Source organism: Aplysia californica, unplaced genomic scaffold, assembly GCF_000002075.1.
Source record: "Aplysia californica isolate F4 #8 unplaced genomic scaffold, AplCal3.0 scaffold00015, whole genome shotgun sequence".
NCBI classification, from domain to species: Eukaryota; Metazoa; Mollusca; class Gastropoda; order Aplysiida; family Aplysiidae; genus Aplysia; species Aplysia californica.
The window spans coordinates 2,240,612-2,252,780 of NW_004797285.1; the positions used below are offsets into that span (position 1 = coordinate 2,240,612).

At 41.4% G+C, this 12,169-nt stretch overlaps 1 protein-coding gene across 1 annotated transcript in view; it reads left to right on the plus strand.

The window, feature by feature from the left end:
* LOC106012467 (solute carrier family 13 member 3-like) overlaps nt 1-1,155 on the plus strand; it is a 5,732-nt gene extending 4,577 nt beyond the window's left edge. The window contains exons 5-6 of the mRNA XM_013085519.1: nt 86-223; nt 961-1,155. Coding sequence (XP_012940973.1) covers nt 86-223; nt 961-1,155 — 333 coding nt within the window. The remainder of the gene's footprint in view (nt 1-85; nt 224-960) is intronic.
* Nucleotides 1,156-12,169: the final 11,014 nt, after the last annotated feature.

A 12,169-nucleotide genomic window follows, 5' to 3' on the forward strand; every position in this document is an offset into this window, starting at 1 on the left:
CTCTATCCGATCGTCTACATGTGTTTAAATAAATACTCCAACACCCCCCCGCCCCCGCCCCCTCTCCCCGGTGTTTATTCAACAGGCGCTAAATCTGGGTATGAACCCTCTGTACCTGATGGTCCCTGGTGTGCTGGCGTCCTCCATGGCCTTCATGCTCCCTGTGGCCACGCCCCCCAACACTATCGTCTTTGCCACCGGGCACATCAAGGCCTCCGATATGGTAAGTACGGTCGAAACTGCTCAAACGGCCACCCACTGTCGAGGAGTAAAATGGTTGTCTTATATATTGGGATGTCTTGAATTGTGTCATATTGATATTATTTTAAAAAACGCATGGTTGGAAGCGGTCCTTTTTACGAGTGATTCTTTTGGTTGAGTGGCGGCCGTTAGAGCTTGTCCGACTGTAGTTTCCACCCTTAACGATTTCATTCTTTTAAAAAAAAACGAATTTAATAATCATTAATTTGGATCGGCACTTTGAACTTTAGTTTACTTTTTCATGCCAGTCGATTTTATTTAAAATTTTTTTTTTTACATAGATGTATTCTAAATGTTCATAGAATAATACTTTATTTGTCTCCGTCTCGGTATTGTACCGTGTTAGATCTATATGTAGTGAAAGTAAAATTGCAACATTTGGAGAGCCACAACTATCGTTTTAACGAATTTTCAACACCGAAGACGGAAAAAAACATTCAAGTACCTTAACTGTATTTGACTTCTTTGTGTAATATTCTCGATTGGACTGTAGTGTAAGGGACAACTGTACTTTGAATGATTAATAAAAGTTCAAATTTATTTTTAAAAGACAACGAACAACAAGATTAACAACAACAGCAACAACAACAACAACAACAACAAAAACAACAACAACAACAACAACAACAATAACAACAACAACAACAACAACAACAAAACCCAGAGCAAAAACAACACATTGTTGGGCCATGGTTTCAGGGCAAAGCTGGCTTCATCTTAAACGTTCTGTGTGTGCTGGTCATCAACGTCGGCGCCAACACTTGGATCTGGTCGTACCTGAACCTGGACCAGCTCCCGCCAGAGATGAACAGATCATCGACCGCATTGCCCACACTTTGGGCTGAAACCACTCCTCATAGCACCGATGTGTTCCCCACTAACGTCACTGCGTAATGTCGTTCGTGATGGGTGTTGCTGATTTTACATAGATGTATCTGTTAGTTGTTTTGGTTTTGGTTTTGGTTTGGATTTTGGTTTGTTTGTTGATACTGTTTTGTTGTTTGTTTGTTTGTTTTTTGTTGTTGTTTTGGTTTGTTTTTGTGGTTTTTTGGGGAGGGGGTGGGGGACTGTTTTATTTTTAGTAAGAATCTTACTGCTTTGCAACTCAACTGGGTCATAAAAGTGCCTAAAATTAGAGGTGTTACACGAGAGTAAGGAACTTAAAAAGAAGGAGGAGAGATAAGGATGGTAGATGTTTGATAGGAAAAAGGTAACAAACAACCCCAGACAGCTGACCAACAACCTGTGATCTCTTTTTTATGTAGGCGTAGGTGTTTTAACGACCCCATAGACACAATTTAGATTATTCAGGAGGAGGGCTTTGACCATGCCTAGTGTTAGGGCTACGTGGGCTTAGAGGATTACACTCACCCCAAAAGAAAGACTGAGAAACTCGACAGAAATTCTGCCCACTCGGGAACCGAACTCGAATGTTCTGTTTGCGACGGCGAAGTGCGTTACCGCTACACCACAGACGCCGGTTGTGTTTTTAATTTTGTGGCAGCTGTGATTGGCGGAAATGTTTCCCGAGTGTGTGTATATGTGTGTGTGTTTGTGTGTGTGTGTTTGTGTGTGTGTGTGTGTGTGTGTTTGTGTGTGTGTTTGTGTGTGTGTGTGTGTGTGTGTGTGTGTGTGTGTGTGAGAGAGAGAGAGAGAGAGAGAGAGAGTGGGGAGGGGGTGCGCAGGTATGTGTTATGTGAGAATATATGTTAGTGTGTGTCTGCATGTGTATTTATAATTTTGTGTATATTACCATCTCATGAAATATAATAATATTGTCTATTTGTACTTGGAGAATGTGCATCATACGTGTAAGCATGTGTCTCCCTCTTTGTGTATCTGCGTGTGTGTGTGTGTGTTTGTGTTTGCAGGTGGGAATTTGTGAGTAGTATGAGTGTATGTGTATAATCTGTATGTGTGAGTGTGCGCGTGTGTCTATCTGTGAATGTTATCTTCCAAAAATAAAACCGAATTGCCAACTTGTACGTTATGAGAATGCGTACGTGTGTGCATGTTGTCGTGTGTGTGTGTGTTTGTTTGGGTACGTTTGTGTGTGAGTGTGTGTGTACGCGTGTGTGTGTCTGTGTGTCTGTGTGTTTGTGTGTGTGTCTGTATATCTATTCCTCTATCCGATCGTCTACATGTGTTTAAATAAATGTTACTGGGTGTATGTAAGGGCTCATGAATGTGCTTGCTTCCGTATCTGAGTTACCTGCCAAATGATATTATGTAGCCTACTTATGTGTTTTTTGACATATAGTGGGGCGGTTTAGCCCAAAAATTTAAAAGGACTGCATTTTGTGATACAAGCACCAAATTTAGCACAGATGTACATTAATATATTGCAAACATTTTTAGATATTGGGTCACTCGGATTTCTCTTTTTATGGTGGCCATATTGGATTTCGAAATGGCCGCCATTTGAAATCTACTTGCGATTATCTCTGGGTCAAATGCTGCTATTGACTTCATTTTGGTGTCTAAATGTATGTTTTGGGGGCAAGGAATCCCATGATACCAATCCAATGCACAATCTAAAGCATAATTCTAATGCACAAATCTAAACCAAAGACACAAATCTTAATGCACAAATCTATTCAGTGCACAATTCAATGCACAATCCAACGGCACCAATTTCAACGTAATGTTATCTTTCATACTCTATTTTATAAAATGATCTAGGAAAATAATAGATTGAACACGATACTTTGAAAAGAATGATTATATGAAAGCATGTTGATGATTGATTGAGTGTGTGTTTTACGGCACTATTGACTCAATTTTGAAAGCCTGTTTCATCATCATCCAGTGCCAGATCTGCGACAGACATCGGCGATCATGATTTTCCATTCATTCCTTTGCTCGGATGCTCTCAGAAAAGCTACGTTTCCCTGATCTTTCCCTGTTACCCATTTGTTCAGGTTCCCTAAGTATGTTGTTCTGGCCCTACCCCTGCCTCGTTTGCCTTCAATTTTGTCAGTGAGAGCTAGATGTTCAAGACCCTTATGTCTATTCAGGTGTCCCAAAAACTGCATTTGTCGTTTCCCGATTTTTTTAAACATTGAGCGTCCCACGTGGGCTTCATCAAGCGCTACCTCATTTGATTTCTTTTCCTTCCACGATACTCTTAGCAGTCTCCTAAGAAACCACATTTCTGTTGCCTCTATTTTATTTTCACTGTCTTTAGTGATTGTCCAGCATTCACAGCCATATAGAAGGGTTGAACAAACATAGTATTTCAGGACTTTCATTTTGGTGTTCATTGATATGTTTCTATTTTTCAGGATTGGGCTCATTTTATTGAAACCAGCCTTAGCCATTGTTTAATTGGTTTTAAAAATCTTAAGTCTGTAAATGTCGTAGGTACAATTCTAGCATGCTACTTAGTCTAATTTCTGAGGCTAGGTGTATACTGACATTCTTTAATGGTCTGGTATCTGAGGCTAGGTAGATATCGGTACTGAAGATGCATGTACATAAACAGTGTCATGTTAAGAAGTTCAGCACTGCCACAAGTACATGTATGTTTTGGACTCATCGTCCTGTGCAGTCCCCTTCACACACAGAGAGGGCAGTCTTCTTGCATTTGCAGAGCCTCACACACCATAAAAGGCACTTGCAAGAAACCAGCTCATTGCAGCTGTGAGCTGCCTCGGGTAGCCTGGTCCAGTATGGTGTGTACTGTCCTCCAATCATTGACCAACCCTAGTTGTTTTGTGGAGGGAGCTCTGGTGCTGACAAAAGTATCTGACCCCACACATTCCCACCTCAATACACTCCCCTCTTGACATGTTCCTCTAAAGCTGCCTACGTTGGAAGGATCAGCTGCTCATCGTTCTTCCTTGTGAAGAGTTTCCTCCTGGCCGTGGCATTGTCCGTGCATTTGCTGGTTTGATCATACAACAGAATCACGAACCTCTTGATGATGGACATTGCATCGTTTGGTATGTCACGTGGTGCAGAGGACACCAGCAGCAGCGCCTCAGTGAGTTCTGGCAGTACCGTCCACACTGCCCACGCAGTCTTCTTGCTATATGGGATGAAGATCTTAGGAGCATACTCTTCAAATGTCTTTAATTTAATGCAGCCAACCTGTGCGATGGCTGCTCCATTAAGAACTATACAGCTAGTGACAGGAGTCTCTGTCTTGGCGTGGAAGATTTCTTCAAAGTCTGTGATGAGATCATTCTTAGTACAAGTGAAGAGGTTTCCACCAGCAGACAGTGCAGGACGACATGCGTTCTTGTGACGAAAGAACTCCTCAAGGTTTCCACCCCTCGTCTGCCAGGCGTGCGACGAGTTCACGGTCATTTTTGACAGAGGCGAACTGTTCCTAACATTTACTCTTATTTCTTGGAGTGGAAGTGCTGAATACCTTCAGCCTAGTCACGAGGAATGGGGTTGTCCCCTGCCTTTGTTCTGTCCAACAGACACTCTCTGGTGAAAGCCTCGGGCTGCTGTTGCCCAATCCTCTTGCATTATTCTGCTCATGTGCCTAGTCAGTCGGGATTAAAGAGAACACCCTCTGTGTTTTCTCCACAGTGAAATGGCCTTCACTGAATTTCCTTGCTGCGTCTGGGTGTTTCGTAGTGAGTTCGGCGATGTTCTTCAGGTGCACCGGTATCCACCTAACATTGTGGGTATGATCTAGTGCGTGGAACCAGGTGACCAGCTCTGTCAGAGCATCGAGGTACATCATCAATGATCCTTGCCTGAGAGAACGCATATACACTAGAGCCAGCAGTTCTTAATCCAGCACAGCTGCCCAGTAGCAAAACTGGGAGATGTTGTCTCGTCTCTGGCGTCACCAGTCTTCAAACGCAGGAATGTCCCCTGCGTCCCTGGTTTCTCCCAGACAGAAATGGTTGTAGGCATGATGTTGTAGGATGTACAGTGCTGCTGCAGCCACTTGATGTGCTCTTTTTGTGCGCAAGACTTGAAATGTTTGCTGGAATGAGTCTGCTGTCCTTGCTGTCGCAATCTCGGCTTGCACAAGTGCTTGCCACCCAACCACTCCCTTGCAGCCAGTCCCACAGTGTTTTCAGTACTGCCATCTCTATGTGGAGACCACCAAACATCACCACTATATGGTCTTCACCATAACTCTCTGGCCACTTCCACTGTATCTGCTTGACCAAAGCAAACAGTGGCTGATCCAATGTGACCCCTGGTGTCTGTCCAGGATTCATGTGTTCTACAGCTTTCTCCACAACGTCCATTGAATGCCTAATCATTGCCACAGTGTGAGCACTTTCCAGGAAGAGTGGAAGCAGCGACGTGGGGCAGATGACTCTACCCTCTGGTGGCTGTCGGCTGGCATGAAATGCAGCCCAAGATGTGTTTTTATTGTCCAGTGTACCAGTGTTGTCTCCCAGGGCGTGTTTTGCATGGCCTAACAAATGGTATTTTTCATCAGTCTACTGTTTGAAGTCTCCTCTGGTCAATGGTGCAACTCCAGCAGCTGGGACAGGCGACGTCTTGATGCTGCTAGTGACAGGGGGTACATCACTACAATAGTGCGCCAAAGGGACGACAGTCTTGGACGGTGCATCTCCAGATTTTCCAGCAACTAATATGCTCCGATTTACTCCTTCACCAGTGTGAGAAGGATGTTGTACGAGGCAGATAGCGGCACCTTGGAAGGAGTCCTTTGGTGTTGTTGCACTAGGATTGTGATCTATGTTATCTACAGCGGCAATTTTGAACTCTTCGCCTCGCACTTTTGGAGGTCAGACCACTAATTGTTCTCAGTAAAATTGTTTGCAGACATGGTTGCCCATCTCTGCTGAGAGCTGGAGCACTCTATCATAAGAGATACTCAGGCCAAGGTGTGACAGTCTGTCTATCAATTCCTTCTTGTGTGTATGAGCATGCAATATCATCCTAATGTATGTTGGAAGTGGGGTCTTCAGTTCAACATTGTGCCTGACACAGGTGGATGATGTGGTGCCACGTGTTCCCTTGTGTTTTACGCAGTTGAACTTCAGTATCTGGGCTGCAGTAATTTCTGCAGGGTTAGTGTCTGCCATCTGGTCTTTGATGCTGGGTCTCTCTAGGATCATGCTGACTAAGACAAGCAGCAACGGTTGCAACAGATTCTTCTTGGCATCCTCCAGGGAACCTTGTGAAGGGTTTGGCTTCTCCAAACATGTGACGGCGACAAGATAACGACGAATGTAGATCGAGAAACAGCCATGCAATGTAAAGCAGCCATTTTGAAATCAAATATGACGACTCATTAGTAAAAATGCGCAATGCAGATTGCTACCATTGGATTTCTTGACCCCCAAAACATACATTTAGACCCCAAAATGAAGTCAGTAGCAGAATTTGACCCAGAGATAATCGCAAATGTAGATTTCAAATGGCGGCCATTTTGAAATAAATCCAATATGGCGGCCATTAACAGAGAAATCCAAGTGGCCCAATATTTGAAAATGATTTCGATAAGTTAATGTACATTTGTGCCAAGTTTGGTGCTTGTATCACAAAATGCGCAATAGGTTTGCTGAGCTGCCCCACTAATAACATAATAATGATACATGTATAATGTGGAACAAACTCAGTGACACCAAGATTTTTAAGGACTGTGTTTTCCAAGGAAGAGTGCAGTATAATGTATTTGAAGCGTAAAATCCCCATAGAGGCCAGCAATTGGTCTTGCTTGTGTGTTCAAGTCATTCTTTTTAAAAGGACCCCACTATGGGGAGAAACATAATATTATGGTGACCGGAAGGAAGGGAGGGGGTGTTCAGAAGTATCGTATAAGTTTATGGTATCGACTCCTTGTCAAAGACACACAATGAGACCTTCAAATCCGTATAATTATGTGTTAGCGGGTAACGTTTTTGGTCGATTTTCGATGAAATTACTCATTTTTCTGGAAAGCAGCTTTGTAACATCTTTGGTCATTGCTGTATCAGATTTCCTGGTCCATTTGGTAAAATAAAATTGATAAAATAGGTGAAAATTTGTTTCAAGCAACCTCACCCCCTCTTGCGAAAACGACTTCTTGGTCACTTTTCCTCTCTTTTTTGGTTACATTTTGTGTCTACTTGGTTCATTAAACTTCTATAAACGACGTAATTTGTTACTGTGCAGAAATGAGATTTTATAAGTGATTAGAAATAGTGTGCATATGGTACTGGAACCTCTAGAAAGGAACAAACCCTCAAATTACGCATTGACATTTTTTGAAAGACCCTTCATCACTAAAATCTTAAAATCTGAGCTACTAATCAAGATAATGTAGACCTACCGAAACTTTTCAAGAATGTACAGATTTGGTAGTTATAGGTACCTGAGAAAATATACTCAATACTTCAGAAATACTTTGAAATTAATTTTGCGTTTAAAATTGGTACAAACAAGGGACATTACTTTGAAACCCCCAGAAATTCCAGAAAATTGGAAGTATACCCCCCCCCAAAAAAAAAAAAAAAAAAAAAGCATCCCAGCCAGGTACCGACAACTATTGTCATAAACTTGATATTTATTTTTAAGTCATCATTTTGCCTCTTGATTTTCAAAAATTTTAAGATTTTCCTAAATATTGTATAATTCCAATATGGCCGCCGGTGTCACATAACATTTTGGGTTAAATTGTTTTTAAACTTTTGGATTTATTTCTGGGAGGGTACCACATATATTGGGAAATTTTTGCTTCAAAAGATGCATGAAATAAAAGCAACAGCATGAACAGCCAAAGTAAGCCTTTTTTAAAAATCAACACAGAGGTGTTTTTTTTTTTAAGGGAGTGGGGTGGAGGTAAGGGCGTTTTTTTAAATCCTCGTAAGATTAATATAGTAACGCTGAAAAGAACTTCTAATAACATGAACTCACAGTATGAAGATCATCACCTCAACTTGAGGAATACGCCCAGTTATCCAAATACTAGAATATCATAATAAGGTCATAGATTGTGTTATTTCCTCCTCCCCCTTCCCTGTCTCTCTCTCTCTCTCTCTCTCTCTCTCTCTCTCTCTCTCTCTCTCTCTCTCTCTCTCTCTCTCTCTATCTATCTATCTATCTATCTATCTATATATCTATCTCTCTCTATCTCTCTCAAACGCATTCACAGTCCCCCTCCCCCCCTCTCTCTCTCTCTCTCTCTCTCTCTCTCTCTCTCTCTCTCTCTCTCTCTGTGTGTGTGTGTGTGTGTGTGTGTGTGTGTGTGTGTGTGTGTGTATGAGAGCACACGCACATAGACACAGAAAGAGAGAGAGAGAGAGAGAGAGAGAGAGAGAGAGAGAGAGAGAGAGAGAGAGAGAGATTGTGCGAAGAGGAGGAGGTTGGAGGGGTTGAGAAAGTCTAGTAAAGTCCTGAGTTAAAGAAACGCCCCGTTTGGGATTCCGCCCACATATATTTATCAGCCAGCAAGCGTCCCTGTCTGTTATCACTTATCCACCAATCCGCTCTAATCTACATAATATGTACTTTCAAATCGTTACCAGTTGTCGACCATCAAAGAACGTTTAGTTTAGTAGTAACTGTTTCAGAACTTGACGTTGTCAAATGTCACATCCTCTGCCACCGCGGCCAGCTGCTAAACCTTACAATGAGAGACTGTTTTTATTTTTACTGATACTGCACAGATTTCTCCGCCAATCACACGTGTACTTTCGTCATTGGAACTGGGTAAACGTCCGGTTCCTGGTAAACCAGTTTGTAATGAACCTGTTTGAAATGAGTCACAAGTCAGTTAGCTAGTAGTAGTAGTAGTAGTAGTAATAGTAGTAGTAGTAGTAGTAGTAGTAGTAGTAGTAGTAGTAGTAGTAGTAGTAGTAGTAGTAGTAGTAGTAGCAGTAGTAGTAGTAGTAGTAGTAGTAGTAGTAGTAGTAGTAGTATTCATTATTATCATTAATATTATTATTATTATTATTATTATTATTATTATTATTATTATTATTATTATTATTATTATTATTATTATTGTTGTTATTATTACTATTATTATTGTTATTGTCATTATTTTTTTATTGATATTAATACTATTATTGTTATAGTCATATTGCTATTATTATTATTAATATTATTATTATTATTATTATTATAGCCATTGGTATTATAGCCGTTTTGCTGTTATTATAAACATAATATTGTTATTGTTATTGTCATACTGCTGTTATTATTATTGCTATTATTATTAAAGACGTTGTAAAACACGTGCCAAAAAGGATCAGATGTGGAGAAAAGGTGTGTGCCCAACCGAAATAATTAGATCCCCCGTGTCATCTCAAGGTGCATCCTTTCTATTGCCCTTAATTTTAGACGCTTTAAATTTTCTTCAAAAAGGAAGGTATAGCAACTTTTACTCAAAAAAGGCCCAGAGAACAGTTCTGAAAAAACACGGCTTCCAATTTGGACCACAAGCTCAAATTACAGGGCTCTCTTCACTTATGAGAAACTAGCGGGCGAACCGGATTTTTTTCTTTTACTCCAATCCGTTCTTAGCGTCACGTTACGTGTGATGTGAGCAACAGTACACAAAGCGTCTTTTTATGCTTGTTTTTTTGTGTGTTCTTGTAGTGTCCCCCCCCACCCACACACACCCTTTTTTTAAATTGTTGACATGATCTGAGTTCCCATAACACTGCGCCCTTCCCCGGGGCCAACTTCCTTGTTGATGTGTCTCAGAAATCTGATCCGTCCAACACGTAAAGTGTCTTGAGGAAGGTGTTAAAAGAGAAGTAAACAATGGGGCGATTCAAAAAGCGAAATCTATGAAACGGAAACAAAACAATAATTTAAAAATGAATTCAGCTCATGGACGTTTACTGAGTCACACAATTTTTAAACAGTGGACCAAAAAAATATATTTTGGCCAAACACTGCTCACTAGGTGGCGTCAGGAATCAAAGAACTGTTTATGTGTGGCCTGTTATCTAAGTAGGCCTAAAGAGGGCGCCCCCCCCCCCTTTCCTTTTTGTATCCCCTTCTCCACTCTTTGAACTCCTTCAAACTGGTGTGCATTTGCAGGAAAACAAGATTTGTAACAAGCATCAGGCTGGCCAACTTCCTCTCGTAATATGGAGCCAGAAAGGTCTGAACGTGGAGCACTAGGTGCATATCCTGTTTGAAACTCTGAAAATGTTCATGTATTTGTCCAACATGTCCGTTATAGAGTTTCTATCTTATGTAACATCAACATTATTTTTCTGTTTCAATCAATAAGATTTAGAGCTTTGAAATGACCCCGGATTTTCAAGCGGCACTAGCAAAATAATATTGAAGGTGGAAGCGCCCCCACACAAAAAGACTCCACACAAATGATAATACGGCGTTTTTCGATTTCAGCTTTTTAATGTGGTCTTTCCAGTCCGCTTACTCTTTTGGAAATATGATTCGTGATTGATTTCACTGCAGTCGGTGATGGTTGAAATACCCAAAAGGTTTTCTTAACATCTGATTGTTTGAAACGTTCTGACGAGTCTATTACCAATAGTACCATTATACTGGGTCCATCCTACTCCTATTGAAAAAACAATGATGGATTACCTCCGAGCAAAAGATGACACCTCCAGGTATCCCAGGTATTGCACTGAGCGCAGATACTAAAGCACGAGTTCTTTCAGTTCCTTCCATTGGCCATTGTATAATTTAAAGCCCCTTTCAAAAGTAAAAGAATGTTATCGTATATCTTGGTCTTTCTGCTGGACGCCTTATCCCTCTCAAAACGGGTTGCCTCTCACCAGCTCGACGAAGTTCATCTCCTGAATGATATAATTTGTGACGAGGAAAATAACCTCAAGTGTCTTGATTTTTTTTTGTTTTCGCCATCCATTTGACCTAGGATGGCTCAGGCAGTTGATCAGTGGACAAGACACGATAACCATAGTTTAAAATTGGTACTGCAATACTGGGACATGCAGCAGAGACACGGAAAAGGTTTAACACCCCTTTCAACCTTGAAAGTTATTGAATAAGCATTCAGGACTTCCGAATGCAACGTCCGTCTCCGATAGGACCTAGCCAAATGGATGGAGAGCTTTAATTCTTCCCAAAGCAACCCAAATTCGGAACGTGCTATTGCAGATTCGAACCAGAGCCACCCACTAGGCAAATCAGCACCATATCAACTTCTTTGATAATGCATGATATTGATATTATTATTTTTATAACATATTGCTCACCCATTCCTGTGCTGGAAGATGCTGTGTAATCTGACCAAAATGTTAAATTTTGAAGTCACGGACTCAACACTTCTGAAACATTATGCCTATTGTCTTTTTGTAGATTGTGTCGATAGACAACAATGGAGGAGCGGGAAAGAATGATGAGGTAAGAAAGTATAAAGGTGGGAAAAGGGGGAGAGAATAAGAGAAGCTGTGATAGATGGTAAAGTGTTTTTGTGTGGGTGAGGGAGGGTCGGGGAGAAAAGGGGGGGGGGGGGTTATTGAAAGATGTTGAGGACAGGTGTCGAAGCGCAGAAAAATATGGGTGTGTAACGTAAATGGGTATTTGATTGTTACTAAAACATTGCTCTGCACGGAAGTACTATCGTAGTACTGACGCGTTTTGGGCGTTCACATCGGAAGGAGTTCTTTCCCCTACCCGTGGGAGACACAAACGCCACATCCCTGTGAGAGGCAGAAATGGGGCCCGCCCACTCTTTCATCTCGACAAGGCTGTTTACGCTAAGAAGATGGGGTAGCTACAGGCAAACTAAAGTGACTTCAATTGTCAATTTGCAGTACAGAGTCGGAGGGACTAACGATATAGACTTTCTGGAACAGGGCTCCGGGCGTAATATTTTGCAGTACATGTGAGTTCTCGGGTTACGCATGAGCCCCCGCAACTTTCACCGACATGGTGGGGACCAGACTGACTACAATATTATGGCTGATTTTAAACATAGATCTACTTCTCTAAGTTATGGGATGATTTTTTATTTTTTTTATTTTTTTTT